At 44.1% G+C, this 20,156-nt stretch overlaps 1 protein-coding gene across 3 annotated transcripts in view; it reads right to left on the minus strand.

Moving 5' to 3' along the window:
* The window catches only part of AHCTF1 (AT-hook containing transcription factor 1), a 41,757-nt gene extending 29,366 nt beyond the window's left edge, over positions 1–12,391 (minus strand). The window contains exons 1-6 of one of the 3 annotated variants that reach the window (XM_080407834.1): positions 12,255–12,391; positions 7,756–7,882; positions 6,404–6,657; positions 1,988–2,168; positions 1,213–1,420; positions 45–161 (exon numbers count right to left, since the gene is read on the minus strand). In XM_080407834.1, coding sequence (XP_080263960.1) covers positions 45–161; positions 1,213–1,420; positions 1,988–2,168; positions 6,404–6,657; positions 7,756–7,876 — 881 coding nt within the window. In that variant the 5' untranslated portion in view covers positions 7,877–7,882; positions 12,255–12,391. Of the gene's footprint in view, positions 1–44; positions 162–1,212; positions 1,421–1,987; positions 2,169–6,403; positions 6,658–7,755; positions 7,883–11,388; positions 11,584–12,109 lie in introns of those variants that run through there. The other 2 variants (XM_080407833.1, XM_080407835.1) reach the window with 2 other exon arrangements.
* Between the last annotated feature and the right edge of the window lie 7,765 nt (positions 12,392–20,156).

A 20,156-nucleotide genomic window follows, 5' to 3' on the forward strand; every position in this document is an offset into this window, starting at 1 on the left:
TATAAAAAAAAAAAATCAGTGGCTTATGGTAAGTTTTTATTCACCTTTGTTGTGTAGACTGAACAGCCCACAAGTAGCAACAATTGCGAGGATCATTCTCAGGCTCTTGAAAAGTAACAGCATAGACAGGAATCCTTCCTCCTTCAAGCTGAGAGTGGTGCCTACAGGTTTACAAAAAAACCAAACAAAAAAACAAAAAAAAAAAAAAAGGAAAAAGGTAAGATTACTGGCCCTAACTCTTTGTAGATGGGTAGAAGCATCTCCTGAGAAAAGAACACCTGACATACTTATCCTCAAAGTAGAGAAGGTCATACTTCCATCTCCAGCAAGGGAGTCCAGGAAGTGACGACTACTTACACAACAGTCAAGAGGTGAGGAAATTACTGTCCTTCATACGCAGTAACCCAGGCTTATATCCTCCTCTGCCTGAGGAGGAGGAAACAAAATCCTTACCTCAGCTGCCAGGCAAAAGATTGTTCCTAGTCTTGTAGCCTACTTCAACGCTGAACATAAAATGCAGCGTATCATCTGAACAAATTTAAAGCAGCACCAAATAGTAGTTTCTCGTTTCTTTACTTGGACTACGTAAAGCATTTTTCTTCCAGACATCTGAACCTTATCTGTAACTTCACAATCTCTTCTTCCCACTTAACTATTCCTCCGCTGTCTATAAAACATCTAATAGTTGCTGGTGAATCACTCCAGATTTGCTTAACTGAATTCCTATCTCAATTTGGTCAAACATTTCAAGTGAGGTTGTTCTTTGACATATTTAAAAACGTCTCTTAATTTTTCTGTTACTTCTAAATTACATGTCCCTTATTCTCATCTCCAAGTCTTCCAAGCAAACTTGTACTTCTGAAAGAACAAACTGTCTCAAAAAAAACAGCTCTATCACACCCTAACTGACATAACCCACAGAAGCATACTCTCCAAAATTCCGCAATCCACAGGCACTGTGGAAATAATAATAAGGAAATATAATATAATAATAAAAAAAAAAAAAAAAAGGAAAATAATCCCAGCCCACTGGGAGAAGGTGGTCCACTTAATCCACATATGACTTGACAGTTATTTCAGAAAAAGATCTCTAAATGTTCCAGGATTATACTCAAAAGTATTTCAGTCCCTGAAAAAATTCTCTTTAAATTAACATACGTCCTTAAGCCAAAAATTGAGACCACTACACGCCAAGTGCTAAAGCCTACTTACTCCCTCTTCAAAGTTTTCATATTCCATAGCGACAGGTAGCCATCAGAAAAACCCACAACGAGCTGATTGCTTCTGCTTATGTAGCACAGGGTTGTTATTGCAGTTCCTGAAGGATTTTGAAATTGAAAACAGAGATGCCTCCCTTCTCTGGTCACAGTTTCTCTTCGTTGTGGAACTTCAGCTGGAATTCTAGTGACAACTTCTAGATCTACACACACAAAACCACACAATAAATCCTTGTGTTATTCCACTGAGGTTGCATTTTAAACACTGACGTGACAACATGTACAATCTAATTCTACCATCCTAGGCTAGGAAAAATACTCACTAATGCAACTTGGGTTTTGCTATTTCTATTTTGTACACATATTCAAGAACCTAAGAACTCTCTGATTGGGTAGGGTGTTCTTACTTGTATTTCAAAACCAAGTAAAAGTGTAACCTTCATAGACAAATTTTCTTGGCCTCAGTAAATCAGGAGTAAATAGGGTAAATCTGGCAGTCGCACTGACTCAGATGGTAAAATCATTACAACTTCACTGGCAAGAATCCTAGTGTCACAGGGATCTTGGTGGCAGAGGGGCATTTATAACATTAGGGAGTATTAAATCACTCCCATTTTTAATCAGTTCAGGACTGTATGATGTCAAACCGCCACCTGTAACCAGCAGTCATCAATGTCTGCATACTTGTATCTTCAAAGTGCAATGCATATGTTTTATTGAAAAGACAGTTTTCTTACATTTAAATTCAAGTTTTAAAACAGCAAGCTTACCTGATGCTTCTAGCTCATTCTGACTGCAAGATAAATCATCCAAACAAAGGTCAACCAGAAGCAGATGACCAACATCTGTAGCCACTGCTGCCACTCCAAAGAGCCATCGCAGACTTGGATGGAGGTGCTGAGTGCTCACACTGGCTCCTCCATGATTAGTTATGGGTTCTATAGCAGTTACCTACAGGAAAACTACAAGTTAATACTTAAGTGGTTTGACGAGTGAAAGAGAAATCACGCAAAAGTGAAGCCAGAATTAGCCCATCAGAAACAAGTAAGTAAATACAGGATCATAAAACTTAAGAACAAAGCATTGTTTCCAATTGTAACAAGAAGGAAAAAAAAAATCCCTGTACAAAATCTGTTACTGCCTTTCATTTACTTTATTTCCTGCAGCTATTTAGCTGAATTAACTTCAACTTAAAAATGATGCATTCTATTATTGCAGCTTACCAATTTCCATTTCCTACTTAGAAATCATTAACTAAGAAAACATAGAAAATCTGTTATATGCAAGAAACTACATCAATATTTACATCAATAAAAAAAAGTTTTAAATGCACACCAGCACTTTTATGAACGTAAAAAAAATTATAAAAGCCAGCCCAAAACAAGGGCAAAACCCAGCAGCTTGTTGGATAAAAAGCTAACTCCAACAAAGGAAGAAGTGCATACTGCTCTTTAACATGTGAAGCTGTCTGCATGCAACTTTATTACAAGGTGAAGACAGACCTTTCAGCACCGGCCACACATCCCAGGGACAATGCTGACTGCTACAGCACAGACAGAAGCACTTGAAGACTCCTGCACTAAAACCATGCAAAAGAGCATAGGCTGCCATTTAGCCTTCTTACAAAATGCAACACAATGAACAGGAAGCTTTACATCAATAACAAAGTTTTACACGTAAATAAACCAGTGAGCATCACAAGGTTGTCCATTTTGTTATTTAGCTGGGCTTTTTTTACTTCCAGAGGTGGCCAAAAAATAACAAAATCCATAAGCCCGGAAGTTTTCTCCTCTGCCATATCAAGCCAGGTTGGATGTGGCTTTGAGCAACCTGGCTTAGTGGAAGGTGTCCCTGCCCATGGCAAAGGGGTTGGAACTAGATAATCTTTAAGGTCCCTTCCAACCCAAACCATTCTATGACTATACTGACTGGCAGTCTATTATAGAATTTACCTTTCATCTTGGTCACAAGAATTCTAACCTTAAAAGTGCCTATGATAATTTAGACAACTCTATCATGATTCATATTTCCTATACATTTCTAATCTTCTCTGCTACTCAAAGGACTATCAAAAGTGTTTTGATTATTCAAATTCTTGCTGCCCCAAGTCTTGATGACCGTTATGAGGAAAGCAGAAATACTGTACGTATCTTGCAGCAGAAATCGCCAAAGTTCAAGTGTTGCTGCTAAATTCCTTTTAATTTTTTTTTCATTGTACAACTGGCTCCAAATTAGTATTTTCCATTTTTGCACGGTCTTTGTAAAATGTTTCCCACTCTTAACACTTCAATTTTCCATGTAGAAGCTCCTGAAAATGTGTATTTTTCCACTGCACTATTATGCACTGACTTTTCATATTCTCCTAGACTACTGCCAACTCATTCTGGGAATGAACAAAGAAAACTTTTCTCAGCTCACTGAAACTGAATGCTACCCTTCTGCCTCATACAAACCAGGAAAATTTGTGAAAACACCGTTCAATAGTTCTGAAACATACAACCATTATACAGCAATTTAATATAATTAATGTTTTTAACTCAGATTTGCTTTTACTAGAACCCAATTCAAATAATAGTCCATTAATGTTTTATGTTTTCTGCTGCATTTCACATGTATACCTAGAGGGCAATGAGAGATGCTCCCACAAAAAATAAAAATTATGCCAAAATTCTTTCTAAGCTTCTGAGTTTGGTTTTTTTGACTCATTCTTTTGCTCTCTGAATGACTACACATCTATTTCACTAAAAGGCAGTTGCACAGTCACTGTAAATGCCCTGTATTAACACACTAATGGCTTGACACCTTGGATCTGAATTACTCTAAGTGAGCGTTAACTTGTACAACTTGTTGTCCACAAAAGGTATACTAACACAGAAAATAATCCATAAATTAAGGTGCTTATTAAAGCCCTAAGCCAATAATGACAAAAGCTACAGAAAATGATGTTAAGAACAGATTCACATTTTACTTTTAAAACTAATCAGTGTGACAATCAGAGAAACATTCAGGAAGATTAAAAAAAAACCAAGTTATACATTACATAATATGCAAGTATGAATTACAGAATAAATTCAGAATATATGGTGAGTGGCCAAGTGCAAGCTTTATCTACTTGGTTTTGCTTACCCTTACTCTCCCTCTCAACTCATGAGCGATACCCATGTCCTGCCTATGCTGATCTAACTAATCTGACAGCAAAAAGACAGAAAGCAAAATGAAAGGAACAGGCCAAACATGCTTGTAAGCAAGAGTATTCAGGACATAAGAGTAAAAATTCAGATAAGCTTTGGCTTCATTCCAAAATTCATAACCTTCATCACTCAGCCAAGTTCTCCCCCCCAAGGCTTCCTATTTTCTCTTGAACCTTTTCTTTTTTGTGATATAGAAAACCACCCTAATAACTGATGTTTAAAACTACATTCTATGTCAAAACACTTCTGTAAACACAGATTTGATGTGAAATGACTCTTCTTAACCTTCCTTTTCCTATTCCAGCTTACACAGATTTAATAAGTAAAACTTAACAAAGTTACGTTATTTTTCACAAATATAATTTACCCATTGATTATACGCTTATATCAGCACACAGCTTGTCTTTCTATCTAAAACTCTTAAGATTTATCAAGATGACAGGTAAACTAAGAGTGGAGCACTAAACTGAATCATTTCTTCAGAAATTACCAAAATACAAATGCTTTCTACCAGTAATCCCTCTGTAGCATTTCAAAAACAAAAAGCCACCCGCATTCTACCAAGTCAAACCAAATCCCATTATAGAAAGCTGACTAATAAGTAAGCATTTATTTTTTGCAGATTCTAAGATGATAAAAATACAGCGAATCTTGATGTTCTATTAATTTCTGCTGATCCTCACTTACATTAAGATAATGAGACTAGGGGACACTACATCATTTGAGTTTATGGGTTATGGAAGACAGGAAAAATTAGTGACATCATACCAGTGTATCCCATCTACACAAACACAGTATTCAATGAGCAGAGAGATTCAAGGACTGCAGATCGAAAGCCATCCTTTCAACCACCTGTCAGATTAACTTTTTTCCTACCCTAGGTCATGATGAAAATGTGTTCTGCTCAAAAGTCACCTGCTTGCTGTCCTGGTTTCAGCTGGGATGGAGTTAATTATCTTTTAGAAGCTAGTACAGTGCTGTGTGTTGGCTTTGATGTGAGACTTCTAAGTTTCTCAGGACTTGTGAGAAAAAGGCTGGAGGGGCACAAGGAATTAGGAGAGGGCACAGCCAGGGCAGCTGAGCCAAACTAGCCACAGCAGTATTCCATACCATGGGATGTCAGGCCTGGTATATACACCTGGGGGTTGGCTGGGGAGGGGCAGATCTGCTCAGGGCTGGCTGGGCATCAGCCGGTGGGTGGTGAGCAGTTGCATTGTGCACCACATCTCTTTCTTCCTTTCCCTCTGGATTCTATTCTTTCCCTCCTCCTTTTCATTATAACTGTTATTGTCATAATTATTATTGTTCTTTCATTTTTATTCTATTTCAATTATCAAGTTGTTCTTATCTCAGCTTCTTGAGTTTTACATTCCTTTCCAACTCTCCTCCCCATCCCTCTGGGTGAGAGGGGAGTGAGCAAGCGGCTGTGTGGTACTTAGTTACCAGCCAGGGTTAAACCACACCACCTGCTAATCTGAGATTCATGGGAATATGTCCAAGTCATTGACAGCACAACTATAGAAGCTGTAGATATTTTAAAGACAGTATACTGACATAAATCAGCCATTTAGGAAATGTGTGATGTTCCAGACATTTTAAAGAGTGGGGTGTTTTTCTTTTTCACTCTGGCCAAAAAAAATTATTTTTTAATGCCTTTTTTTTTGCCACTTTTTTTTTTAATTTTTTAATTTTTTTTTTATTTTTTAATGCCATTTTTATTGCCACTTTTGTGGAAGTGGAGAATTATGTAACTATGTATTCTACAATAAAACAACACAATTTGTTTTACTATCAGTAAACTCAAAAAGTAATGGTACCGTTAAGCCCAAGAGCTTACAAGGCTTGGACTGAGTGGACCCTCTGAAGCCACAGGATGTTAATGCAAAACAGGAAAACTACCTCCTACAACGAGATGCTCCAAAGCTTTTCCTGAAACAGGATTATGCGGCACCTAACAATACAAAACCTTCATTCCTCCAATTAAGAGGTACATACCCTTCCTGGAAGAACAACTGCTTTAACCACTCTCGATGTTCCAAGGTCGTACAGACAGAGAACACTTCCCTCTGCTTCTTCCAACCCAACCAGCAGTCCAGTTCTCTTCTGCCAGGAAAACTCCTTTACCGTGCGAACAGTGGGAGGCTGTTCATTTACTCCATTGAAACGATAAGCAGAGAGCCGCTCTCCTGTCACAGAGTTCACTACCTCAAGTTGAGGACCACATGCCAACCACGCCAGGCCATTTCTCCCTGTGAGAGAAAAAGAAAGCTGACCAAAGCGAGTTTTCAACAGAAGACTGAAAACAACTGAACAGTCACTGTTGTTACCCCTTTCCGTCAAGAGAAGTACCTAATAGACAAAGACTGACTTTTAATTCTGGTCTGTTATTTAAAATCACCCACTGAAATCCTTAAACAATACCTCTTAAAAGTAACAACCTTCTTATTTTGCAATTTTACTTGTCATTCCTGCACTGAAGAATTTTGCTTGTGTGTGATAAAGATTACATACATTAAGCTAGAGTCTTCATACCCTGGTTCAGCTTGGTATTGACAGAAATCATCAAAATACATACAGGAAACGTTAAGTCTTGCAGCACACTTCAAGTATAAACCAATTCATTTCTAGTTTATTAATTTTACTTTAATTGCCTACTTTGGGCAGGGATTTGGACTTCAACAATAAATTATCTTGAAACAGGCACTGCATGTGCAAATTTAAACTTTTACATGTGCTGATCACAGAAAGAATTTAACACATTTTATTTCACTGAACTACTTCAAGTTCAAAGGAAGAATTAGCTCAATTACTGCACTTACAGTCAGGCAGATAAATTCTACCTGGCCTTAAGAGAAGCCCAGACAACCAGGAAAGCACCCAGCTCTACTTGCAGATCACCCAGAGAGTCAACTACCTAATCTGCTTAGCCACTTTCAGCAACTCTCACTGGGTACTCATTGGCAGCCTATTAAATACTTTGGAACTATGGCTGCAGTGCTTAACAGTGCTATCCCTCTTCCTTCTGTTTTTATTCAGACTAAGAAATAAGCAGGGGGGGGTTGCCTCTGTAACACTGTAGAAGAATTCTTTCTGCACATAACATTATAGTGGTCACAGAGCTTGAGCTGGTACAAGGAAGTACAGCCCAAAACAACACTACTACTTTCTTGAAATCTGCCTTTTCTTTCTTTAAAAATTGAGGAGGGCTCACTAACACAGGAAGCTTAAGGAAATTATTTTAATAGCACAAGATTGGTGCAGGTTGTTGTACTATGACCCTGTGTTTCAGGTAAGCTCCTGGGAGTAACAACCTTATACCAAGGCCAAATATAAAAGAAAATGCTCACCTCCAGAAAACTTCCCGCACAGCACAGAATCTAGGGTTATCTCATCTTCCCCAAGAGCCTGAACAGTCACCTCTGGAAACTGCAGTAGACTGCTCGTTACTTGAGCCGTTAGGTCTCGCATTCTTCACTGTAAATAAAGAAATGAAAAAAAAAAAAGGCAAAAAAACTCACATCAACCATAAATATTTTTGAGAGTGACAGAAGTTTCAGCAGTAGACAGTGAAAAAAAAATCTCCTATACATAGCCTGTAGCCCTTTTCCTTTGAAAAACAATGGCACTCAAGACAGTTTATGATCTCACAGCAGAGCAAAAAGAGAATCCTTTGCTTTTCTGAGGTCACCAACAAAAAGAGACACAGAGGTATCGACAAGATGAATAACAGGAAAAAAAAAACAATACACTGAGTTCAAGTCTATTCACATAAGTTAGTAAGATGTAACCTGAGAAAAATCATGTTGAAAAGCTTCTCAGTAAGAGGTATAAGTTTCCATTTGTCCTCTCCCTTATTATTTATTGTCAATTGTCTTCTAGTAGATTTCACACATAGTTTACGTCTTGTTCACTTTTTGCATGTTTATTTTGCGCATTAAGGAATACTAAGTTCTTAACCACCCTCATTCTCCAATTCTTCCAGAAAATGTACTGTTGATATTTTCACAGAAGCAGCAATACAGACTTTCATAGCTCATCAACAAGAAAGCAGTTTTCCATACACTTAGGATGCAAGTATTAGACAGCACTTCAAAACATTGGGGTTTTTTTCTGTACTTAAATCCTTACATTCCTTATTCCAGTCCCTTCCTTCCTATTACCCGTTCTTTTCACATCTCTGCAGTATTTTACAAAAACATCTAGGCCTCTCAGACAGCTTCCACACTTCTGTAGGTGCTCCACAAAGAGTTCATATTTCACTATGTCAAGATAGATGTTTTTGTGGAAAAACTGAAGAGCCGAAGCGATTTACAAGATTGAAGAGGTGCTGAAAAAAGGTGTTCACACACATGGAAATACAAACTGCTTTAAGTAACTATGTTTTGCAAGTTCTATAGGTTATTGAAAAAGCCTCCAGAAGACGAGATCAAACTTCGTTCAAACAGCACTGCTTTCCTCATGGTTTCAAAAGGCAGATACTCTACATAGTTCACTATTCCTGGATGTTACACATGCTGATCAACTCAGGCATCAAACAGAACCCTCACCCTATGCTACAAACCAGTACAGCAGCCACTTAAAAGCACACAGACTACTGCATTAAATGCACCATACAGGTTCTCCTGTAAGTAATGTTGTATCCCAGTTTTGTCCAGCGTGCGCTAATAACCTCTTTTCCTTACAGCACAGGAGGTTACAGCGAGTTTTGAAGACTAGGCTCTGGGAGCAACACCTAGTTATTAAGGGGAAATGTTTATACATAAATGCAATCTATATGAATTGTTACTACTGTGGAGACAGATTACGCTGTAAAACCTGGGCACTGGAACTACTACAGTTCAAGTCACAAGCGCTCAATTTGTGAACACGTTCCAGTAGCTTCTGCCAGCATGCAAATGAGCATGTGAAACACAGCAAGCATAAGTCAGGGTCCTGCACTAAGCATAAATCAATGTTTTGAAAAATATGTTGCCGATGCAAAGCCAGTATTGCAGAACGCTGCTGCAGCCGGCCAGGCTGACCACTCTGCCAGTGTTCATGACCAGCACCAATCAAGTTCCAAGTGGGACAAGGTATCTGCAGTAGTTTTGTTGTGTTTGCTTTTTGGTACTTGTCATCATTTCAAAGTGACAGCAGGATGAGGTTTTGCACTGCATCCAAAGGCTCCAGAGTAATAAGCCCCACAAACTGACCAGCATTCTGGCCTAGTTTAACTGCAACGATCTCATGAATATGTTTTATGAGTAACCCATCATAGCATCTTCTAATATAGACACATTGGGTCGGTGAACAGCACCTTTCACATGTTTCAGTGCGTGCCCGCTGTCGGGCACCACTGGGAAGTGCTTGGCTTTGTCTTCTCTTCCCCCTCCCTTCAGGTATTTATATGCATTGATGAGATTCCCCCTGAGCCTCCTCTTCTCCAGGCTGAACAGTCCCAGCTCTCGCAGAACTGGTACTCCAGTCCCCTCTAACCACCTTTGTGGCCCTTGGCTACACATTCTTCAGTACCTCCATCTCTCTCTTTTGAGAGCAGGGAGCCTAGACCTGCACAGAACACTCCAGGTGTGGCCTCACCACTGCCATTCAAGGAAGGATCACCTCCCTCCACCTGCTGGCAAGGCTCCTCACACAGCCCACCATACGTCAGCCACCTTCACCACAAAGGCACACTGCTGGCTAGTGGTCAACGTGTCCACCAGGATGCCCAGTCTTTTCTGTCCAGCTGCTTTCCGGAAGCTGGGCAGCCCCTGCATATACTGGTGCACAGGGCTGATCCTTCCCAGGTGCAGGACCCATCACTTCCCCTTGCTGAACTGCACAAGGGTCCTGTCAGCCCATTTCTCTAGCCTGTTGAAGACTCTCTGGATGGCAGCATGAGCCACTCTTCCTGCTCCTGCATCATCTGTCAGCTTGCTGAGGGTACACTCTGCCCCATCATCCAGATCATTAATGAAAACACTGAACGATCAACACACACACACCCCCAAAAGCAGCCTACTTTAAAATGTTCAGCTGGTCAATCCGGCTTGAAGGGAGAACATTGTCTATGCCAACAGGAAACTAATCCAGAAAAGTAGATTGTTTTCCAGCAGGTTAGAGAGCTAAACTGGCTTGCAGAGAGAACCAGCAAGCATAAAAGCTGGCACAAGGAAGGAGACAGGACAACGCATTGGGAAGAAGGAGAGGGCACTTGTCTGTCTCCATTTTGTGGCAGCAAGCCGTTATGTTAGCTCATACATGCATGAAACTACACACTCAGTTTGCAAGGAGAGCTAAAAAACCCTTACTTTTACAGTTGTTAACACTTCATTACCAGCATACCACACCAATAGGCCACAAACTCCAAAGACGGTCCAAATCACTGGAAATCATCAAGCAGGGTCACCTATAGCTGGCTGCCCAGGAACACGTCCAGGCGGCTTTGGAATATCTAAGTCTGGAACGGTCTTTCACACATAGCAGCCTGATGTGCTGAGCTGCAAAAACATTTGTGACACATGCACCAGGCCCCAGGGTTTTGGTGACTCCTACCCATTTAAGTATTCTCTCCACCACGCAAGCAAAACCATACCACACCAGCAAAGGCTCATCACTCTTATTTCTCCAAAACTACACCCGCCAGCTTACTAGGTAGAAAACACAAAATTAATAGAAGTCCGATGAAGTTCATTTCACTGACTCAGAAAAGCAAATCCCAGGCAAATCAATGCAGGAAAACTGCAGCTGATGCAGTAAGCAAATGAGGAGCTGTCCTCAGCAGAACAGGGGCCGGCACTGTGTGCCCAAGCGCATGTGACAGCAGACAGCCCAGACCCACACCGCCAGCCCGGCTGCCGGTCCTAAGGCACCACCTGAACCGCCACACACAGCCGGCACCCCCAAAGGCCTTCGGCACCCCCAACGGCATTAAGCCCCTACATTACCCATAATATGGCCAAACCTGATCAGGAAGCAATTACTAGACCCGAATGACTCACCACGCTGCTTTCTACCGGCAGAAGTTCCAGACCTGGAATCACAGATTATTACGGGAGAAAGCAGGCGCTTTTGTGAAAGTCAGCAACTTTGCAGCCTGCCGCACGCCTCACGCAAAGGGCAAGAGACCCCGCACCAGCTGCGCGGGGGTGCTGCAGCGCTCCGCGCCCCGGCCGCCCCCAGCCCCCCGCCCGCCGCCGCCGGCCCGGGCAACGAGAAACGGCACCGGAGGGGAGGGGGGGGGCAGTGTTAGAAAAAAAGGCCAGAGAACCCCGCCAAGCAGGGCCGGCCGGCCGGGAGGGAGCGCTCCCGGCGGCGGCCGCCGCAGCTCCCACGCCCCCCGGCCCTTGACGACCGCCTCTCGGCCGCGGAGCCTCGCACGGCGCCGTCGCCCCCCATGTGCGCTGCCCAGGCCGCGCGGCCGGCCGCCCCGCCGCGGCCGGGCCACGTGTGGCGGGGCACGGCGCCGCAGCCCCGGGGGTCACTTACATAAGGGGCCGGGCGACGCGGCCGGGCCCGCCCAGGGCCCCCGCCGGGCCCGCGCTGCGCCAACGGCGGCGGTGCCGGCCTAGCCGCCTCGGGAGCGCCCGGTGCCTGCCGGCGCGGCGGAGGGCGCCCGGGCGGGCGGGCCGCGATCAGCCGCCGCCGCCTCCGCCGCCTCCCCCCCGCGCCGCCGCCTCCCCGCCGCCCGCCCGTCCCTGCCCGGTTTTCCCCCGTACGTGCCGATGAGGGCGGCGACATCTCCCGCAGCGACTACAGCAGCCTCCGCCTGCCCGCGGCTGCGCGGCCGCCACACGCACTGTTCCCTGCGGCCGGGCCGGGCCGGGCCGAGCCGAGCCGTTCCCCTCCCCCCACCCGCGGCACCCACCTCGCTCGCTCACCCGCCGTGCGCGGGGGGCGGGGCGGGGCACAGTTCTCGCGAGAGCTGCCGCCGCCACCGCGGGAATTTTCAAACTGGCGGGACAGGGCCGCGGCCGGCGGCCGGCGCTGGACTACGCGTCCCAGCGCGCCGCGCGGCCCCGCCGCCTTCCGGTGCGGGCCGGGCTCGCGCGGTGCACGCCGGGAGCTGTAGTTCCTTGCCGGCGGGGTGCGGGGCCGGCCCCGTTCTGGCTCGGGCCCCAGCGTCCGCGCCGGGCGGCCTGGGATGAGGGTGGTAGCAGAGCCCACGGTGCCCTCCCACCCACAGCAAAACCACCCGGCGTGCAGAACCAGCTCTGGGCCCACCGCACCCAGCCTGCCCCCGGGGGAACCAGCGCAGGGGGGAGCGGCCCTCTCAGGCCGGCTCCAGCCCGTGCGGGGTCCCTGTCACCGCGGGAACTGCCTGGCCTCCTTGTGCCAGCCCAGCCTACGCGTGTCCCGCTGATCGCCGGAGCCCCCTGCCCTCCCTGGGGCACATGGGTCTCGAAGGAGCCTGGCCCTCCTCAGGCGTGAGGCCGCGCTGGCAGGAGCCACATTCCTCCCCTGGCACCTCACCCCTAGCAAGCTTAGCCTGGAAGCCACCCTCCTCACTAGTCGTCTGCAGGCTTCCTTTGTGGCATTTTTCACACCTCGTTACCGACTCTTGCCAGCGCAGCTGTTTCAGGAACAACTAGCGATTTGGCAGTGGCAGTGAAAACACAGAAGATGCAACCGTATTTGGTGTGAGGTGTCTGTCAAGGCAGTGGTTCTGTATTAATGTCCTTCAGCACTCCAAATGGAGTGTATGCCACCAGCATTTGATCGTAAAATACACTAAGTGCCAATGAGAAGAGGTCTTTGAACATTCTACAAATGAACATATTTCCAGGCGTGCTTGATTCCTGGTCTCTATTGCAGTTGTTCCTATGTGCTGCAAAGGTCTAAACAGCAAGGACACAGAAACAGAGCTGGACTTTAATGAAATAATGCTGGCAACTAAAAATACTTATAATAGGTTAGCTCTAGATGGTAGATAAAATTTCAGACTAAAAATATACCAAATATGGCAGCATAAATAAGCATTTCTTTGCCAACAGAGACCATGACTATCACACGCATTCACCACTGAAGAGGGCAGCTGAAGGCACTTACCTGTACAAAAACATTCTTTACAACTGTCATGATCATAGTTCTTTGTGTCGATTTGCGAAGCTGAGTTGTGACCAACACAAAGGACCTGTCACCATCACCTTGGCAAGGCACTTACCCTTTCAGGTTTTGCCTCTTGTGGGTAGAACATCAACAACGTTAGGAGAGAGAAGTATCGCTGTGCTTGTGAATCACTGTTCGTTGAAACCTAGTTCATTACTTTTGATGTTCTGGATGTTTCAGTTAGGATGAGATGGTGATAACAGACTGATGTACCTCTTGTGCAATACTTTTTACATACAGAGAACAAGCAAAGTCCCGCCTTCTTGTACAGAGCAAGAATTAGATGACACAAGGTATTTCTACCCCCCTTTCCACCTGACAGTTGCTGCTAGGACCCCAGCTCTTTCTCCAGGTATCCAAGAACTAAGCATTTTGTTCTTTTTTACCGTGTGTATTCAAATGTCCATCAACATGCATAATCAATCTGCATAAGCCTGTTCAGACTATGGTACTCCTTTTATTTCAGCTACCAAAAAAGCTCCATTTCTTTTATACTTGCCTTAAATAAAAGAAATCCATTAGCCCGACCTCACCAGAGCATAATGCAGCCACTAACACACTTGAGAGGCAGCCACCTAATTTCTTTTACGTGAGTGTTTTGCTGTTGCCACAAGTTAAGTAAAGCTCACTGAACCTACAGTAGTGCTTGCAGCATAATTTCTTGTCATCCCTCAGTTTAAATTAAGGAACTAAGTCTTCTCTTTTCAACTTCAAAAACAAAAGGAGAGAATTTTGGTCTTTGACATTGTAGCAGAATTTTCACTTTCATGCTGGTTGTTTTTTTCCAGCCCACATAGTATCCTTCACAAAGATTCATTGCACATTGCATTCAAGATAATTTTCATTACGATTTACAAATTGTCCAGAAAATGCCAGAGCTATTAAGTGTCACTCCATCATTTTAATACCTACCTTTTGTCTCGCACTCCCACATGTATGTCCTAAAATACCCTACAAACAGTAAGAGTGAAAATCGGAATACAAGCCAGTTTTTGCATTCCAGATCTCTTCAGCACATCCATAATGAATTTAATTGATTTTGGAAGCAAGACAGCTAAACTTTGAGATGAATGTTTAAACCCACAACACAGTAATACGTGCTCAAAAATGTTTACTGAGAAAAAAAATGAACCAGATAATAACACTAAATGATCCCACTTGAGATTCCCGTATACTCTTCTAGAACAATAGCTTCTTGTAAGTAAGGACTAATCTGTTTCCCATCACAGCAAGGACTCCCTGCTAGACTCAGAGTTTCTTTAAGGGCACAAATTTATTCAAAACAAAATTCAGAAGAAAAAACCCATAATAGAAAACATTCTAACTGAACACTCTAGAATACACTCTACCCAAACCACCTAAGGTGCGTGATTCAAAGATGACTAGCAGGCACCCACCCCTTTCTTCACCTCCTCTTTCCCAGGAGAGGAACTGCTGCCATATCCCAAACTTGTCTGATAACTGCTTGCCTCGTGTCCCTCCAGTCCCTCTGGATTTTAAAGGGGTATGCTATCTAGATGCAGTTTTCTTCTTATTTTTTATAGAAAGGCATATATAAAAAGCCAACACAGTTAACATAAAATTCGGGTTACACCATTAGTCACTTAAAGGAGAGAAAGTAAGTGTGAAGTTAAAAATGCAGGTCTAATGCTACCCCTTTTAGTGCATGTATTGTAACACAGTCAAAACACTCTTTGTCTTTAAAACAGACATTTTAAGATATTAATAAACAAATCTGATGTTTCTAAGAAATGGCAGGATCATCAAAGCAGTGACAAAAACATTCAATGTCTCCCAGCACCATTAACAGCATACATTATCTCTAAATTAACCAGCTGTGCCTCTTCAGGTTAAGTCTACTATTCGTCATGTTATTATGCAAATGTTGATCGTGACTCAGTGGCTGCTGCTGCCATTTGAGACCTACTAATTTGTAGCAGGTAAGAGCACTGTCATGGACAAGGAGCCCACCGTGCCAGGCAATGAAGTCGCATGGGACAGCCCAGGTCCTCACCTAACGGGGGAGGTTGTGCACACAATCATGAGGCATCGGTGAGACAGTATTTGCCTGTGCAAAAGGAAGCCTAACGCCTGTCAAGTGTTTCTTTTGAGGAAAAGGGGAATTTTGAAGGTGCATTAGTTTTGCAGCTGTGTGCAGGCAGCTCCTCCCAGACAAGCTGGGCAGCGTGACACCCTCAGGGCTACGTATGAGAATGTACCAAGCGGGTGATACCAGCAGCTGATGGGTGATGGCAGGGCTGACTCTGTTAGGCGTGAAAGGCTTTCCCTGAGACAGGCAGAGCTGGGGTGGGCTACAGAAGGTCTTGAAAGTGAGGACAAGCGGCTCTCATCTGAGGTGACAGAGAGCAGGAAGCTAGGGGAGAAATGCAAAGATAGGCATGGCAGCACCGGGGGCCCGACTAGTGTCATACACTTTGCTGAGGCATTTAGATTGACTATGTGCAGGACAGGGCTGCATTTATTAAGGGCAGGACAAGCACTTTGGCAGAAAGCACAAATGAAAGTAGCAACAACTTGGATGAGAACCTTAGCTGTATGGATGAAGGCAGAAAGGCTTCTGTCAGGAATATTTATAGAACAAACCTTGCGAAGCTCAGACATGGCCTGAATAAGGACTCAGGGAGAGGTCTGGACCAAAGATGTCCCCCCAGTTGTAGACATACATGAACACTGGCCTAAACAGCAACCGAGGAGCAGCATGATGAACTGGTCTGGTTTAGCCAAGCTTGAGCTTGAACTGGCAGTGAGGCTGATTGGAGCAGGCACCAGAGAGGTGGAAAGAAGGTCTGCGATTCATCTTGCCCAGCTTTAAGTGTTTACAGTGCGGTCATCAGCATCAGAGCCACTAAGCTGGGCTCTCTTCCTAGATAGGGGAGGGAAACAGGTTTTTGTGCGGTGCTGTTAATCTGACCTGCTTTAGATACCTCCTATAGGATTAGCTGTAAAGGGAGTACAGACGGTGTTGCTGTTGGAAACATCTACACTGTACCCTTTTATTTTGGGTCAGGTTGATCTCACCTTGAGGGACTGATCTGAACAGAGCACTGGATCTTTAAGTTGCTCAGAAGTTGAATTTGTGTTTGCGATTGGGATTACCCAGTGATAAAACCTAGAAGAGAAAAAAAAAAGACAAGGACAGAGCTTTACACTGCCCATGCTGGAGTCTGGCACGTGAGATAAAGAGGAACCTCCAAAAACCATGCTGGTTGAGTGAGGAAAGTGAAAAGAGAGGGCAGAGCTGCAAAAGACAGAGGGAATAACCTCTCAGGGAGAGAAGCTCAGTGACTTGTGCCAAGTGCCGATGGAGATGTAGGGGAGAGCTGGAGCTGCCTAAGAGGAGGTCATCCAAGGCTCCCACAAAAGAAATGCTGACTGAATGCAGGGGCAGAGGCTAGGCGAGGGAGAAAGAGCCGCAAGAGAAGGGCTCCAGGCTCTCACTGAGCTTACAAAGCAAAGAGAACTGAGTTGCATGTTTGTATGGGGTTTGCATGGCCAGGTTTTGGTAGCGGGGGGCTACAGGGGTGGCTTCTGTGTGAGGCTGCGAGCAGCTCCCCGATGCCTGACAGAGCCAACGCCAGCCGCTCCAAGGGGGACCCGCTGCTGGCCAAGGCCGAGCCCAGCAGTGACGGCGGCAGCGCCTCAGGGACGGCGTTTTAAGAAAGGGAAAAAGTCTCTGTGCAACTGCAGCTGGAGAGAGGAGTGAGACTATGTGAGTCCTTCCCCTGGGGAGGGAGAAGCGTGGAAACAAGGTGTGAGGGACCGAGCGCAGCCCCATCGCCGTCCCCCTGCACCATGCTGGGGAGGGGGCAGGGATCTGACTGGCAAGAAATTAAACTGCTTTCCCAAGTCGAGTCTGTGTTGCCCGTGGCGGTAACTGGCGAGTGATCTCTCCCTGTCCCTATCTCGGCCCACCGGCCTTTCCTCATGTTTTCTCTCCCCTGCCCAGCTGGGGCGGGCAGTGACAGAGCGGCTGTGGCAGCACCTGCGTCCAGCCAGGGTCAGCCCACCGCAATGTTGTTTAAAAGAAAGACAAAAGTATAAAAACTAGTTATTGGGGGGTGAGGGGCTGGGGTTGGGGTTCGTTGGTTGTAAACAGTAAGAGGATTAACAGATGCATTCATTGCAATGATAAAGAGTCAGAGAAGGGTGAACAATTAGAGATAAAATGGGAGTGAGGCAGTTAAGGAGATGAGAGTAAGTGGAACCAGGAGCAAGCAGAAGATCGAGAGGACAAAACCAAGGGAGACAGCTCTGCATCTATAGCACCAGCACAGAACTGGAGAGAGATTGGTAGTGGATGGAAGCGGATGTGAGACAGTCAGGGGCAGGGGATCCAAAGTCAAAACAGTCAAAGCCTTCCCTACTGAAGTAGACCTTCTCCTCTGGGAGAGCTGGGGGAAGAGCCCCAAAGTGGTTTTTGAATTACAGGGAGCTGGAGGTGGGGCTCAGGCTCCCTGCTGGTGTCCTGGAGAGCACAACCTTGCTTCCAAGTCAATACGTCGATATCTAATTACGGATAAGACTCACTAGCACTGTCTGCTGCTGTGTGCCGCCCTGGCACTGTGGTGTGGCTATCGCTCCAGTGTATCCAGCTGGCATCCACTTTTGCCTTTGTGTTGCACTCGAGCAGCTGCAAATCTGCCTCGAAAAGCTAAAATGGAAAGTGATGCATGTTTGATAATATTTTTTTCAAATCATTGTGAAAAGCCCAAAGTAGTATCCTTTACAAGCACTTCTTAGCTGATGCTCACAGTCTGAAATTTTCGGTAAGCTGTACGAAAATTAAGCAAATCCTTAGATGAAGAAAGCCCTCTGTTAAAGTGAAGTTCAGACTGTAAGCATATATCAGGGACTTAAAGGTGAAGCAAAAAAGAAAACATTGTAGTGGTATAATAATTATTTTCAAGCACAGGACGGTTTATAAAAACAGGATGCTCAGAGATGTGCTTATACTTATCCAAATGTATAATTACAAGGATACAAGTTTAAAAACAAGAATTAAATACTGCCTTTCAGTAATTACATGGGAGGAATCTATTTGGAAGACATATGCGATGTCTTTAAAGCCAAATATTCAAAAGCCTCAAACACAACAGACAGGAGTTTGGGCTGTTTGAGAGGTTTCATTGTGAATTCTTTCAACTGAGAATTTTTTATTGAGTCTGTTTTGTGGTTTTTAAAAGACTGATCTTAATTAATTTTCTAGATTCATAATGCCTGGTTATGAGATACTGGCAATTAGTTCTATACATTTTTTACTCAAGTATTTTAAAAATATTATCAACCTTTAATTCTATTATATATTTCACTTGGAATAAATATTTCCTATTTTTCTTTTAAAATGGTATTCATTCTGTTGTAGGGCATTACTAATATTACACATTGAAAGCTTTAATTAGTGCTTCTCAATATCAAACCCAATGTAATTAGAAACTTAATGAACCAAAAATAGTATAACAGGATCTTTTCTATTCTCCACTAGAGCGGCAATAATTTAATATAAAGAGAGGCACTCCACAATTTCCCAGAGAAAGAGAAAATTAAATGGTGGTTGGAGCTGGAGTTGCTGGAGAGTCATGCAGCCATTAAAAAAAAAAACACAAACAAAAAAAAAAAGAGGCAAAAAAGTATCCACATTTCAGTTCAAGCAGAAAAAGGGACCTTAGGAGACCCTGGAAACTGCTTTCTTGAGCAGCACATTGTATTGGTCGCATCTCAATTTCATCTGTAGAAAATGTTACAGCTTGATTGTCAGAGCTACTCCCAGCTGCATTTTATGCATTACAAAGTTATATATTACAAAGTTTGGGGTATTTTTTCCTTTTTTCTTTTTTCCCATTGGGGTAATTGTTTGAAACCTAGACATCTTTCTCGTGCTGATTTAAAATGTTACTTTTCTTCCTTTAAATCGAGTTGGGACAGGAAGGTGGGTTTGGGGTCTGATGCTCTGTCACCCCTGCGCTGTGCGCGGCAGCTGAGGGGGTACCGTGGGCAGCAGGTGTGGTGGGAGCTGTGGCGCTGAAAAGACCTCTCTTTGCTCTAACACTGTTTGTATACACGTGCCCCTAAATGAACAGCAGAGAAGACAAATGCTGTAAGGTCTGGCCTCAGGGAGGTGGGAAGCTCTGAGTAATATTAGTAGCTTGACTGATGCCATTTAGGCTTTTAATTTCATAATTTAGGGACACCACTTCATCTACTTAAAATCTACAAATAGCAGTCTTTTAGAAGTGAGGAAATGAGGGATTTCAAATATTTTACACTGCCCACATAAGCAGGTCTTTTCTCCTCAAGCACATGCATTTCTTCACAATGCAATAATCTTCATGTTAACCAAAAATTAATATCGTTCTGTCAATAGCAAGGCTGAGAAGGAATGCAGATGTACCTTCAAGGAGATGATTGCTTCTAGAAACAAACTGGTCATTGTAACAGGGTTTATCTCATCTGACTTCAGCTGTATGAAAGATGAGTATCTAGTTTACGTGTGCCCAAAAGGCTGTTTTTCTTCAGCTATGCTGACTGATCCATAAGCCAGATTTCCCTCACTTACAGCCCTGCAGTGCCCTGGGCCTTACACCCTCCCACCTACAGCACCACTGCCAACAAATGAAAGTCCTTTGGACTCCTTCTGGAGCTG

The sequence above is a fragment of the Falco punctatus genome (genome assembly GCF_963210335.1).
Source record: "Falco punctatus genome assembly, chromosome: 12".
Taxonomy (NCBI): Eukaryota; Metazoa; Chordata; class Aves; order Falconiformes; family Falconidae; genus Falco; species Falco punctatus.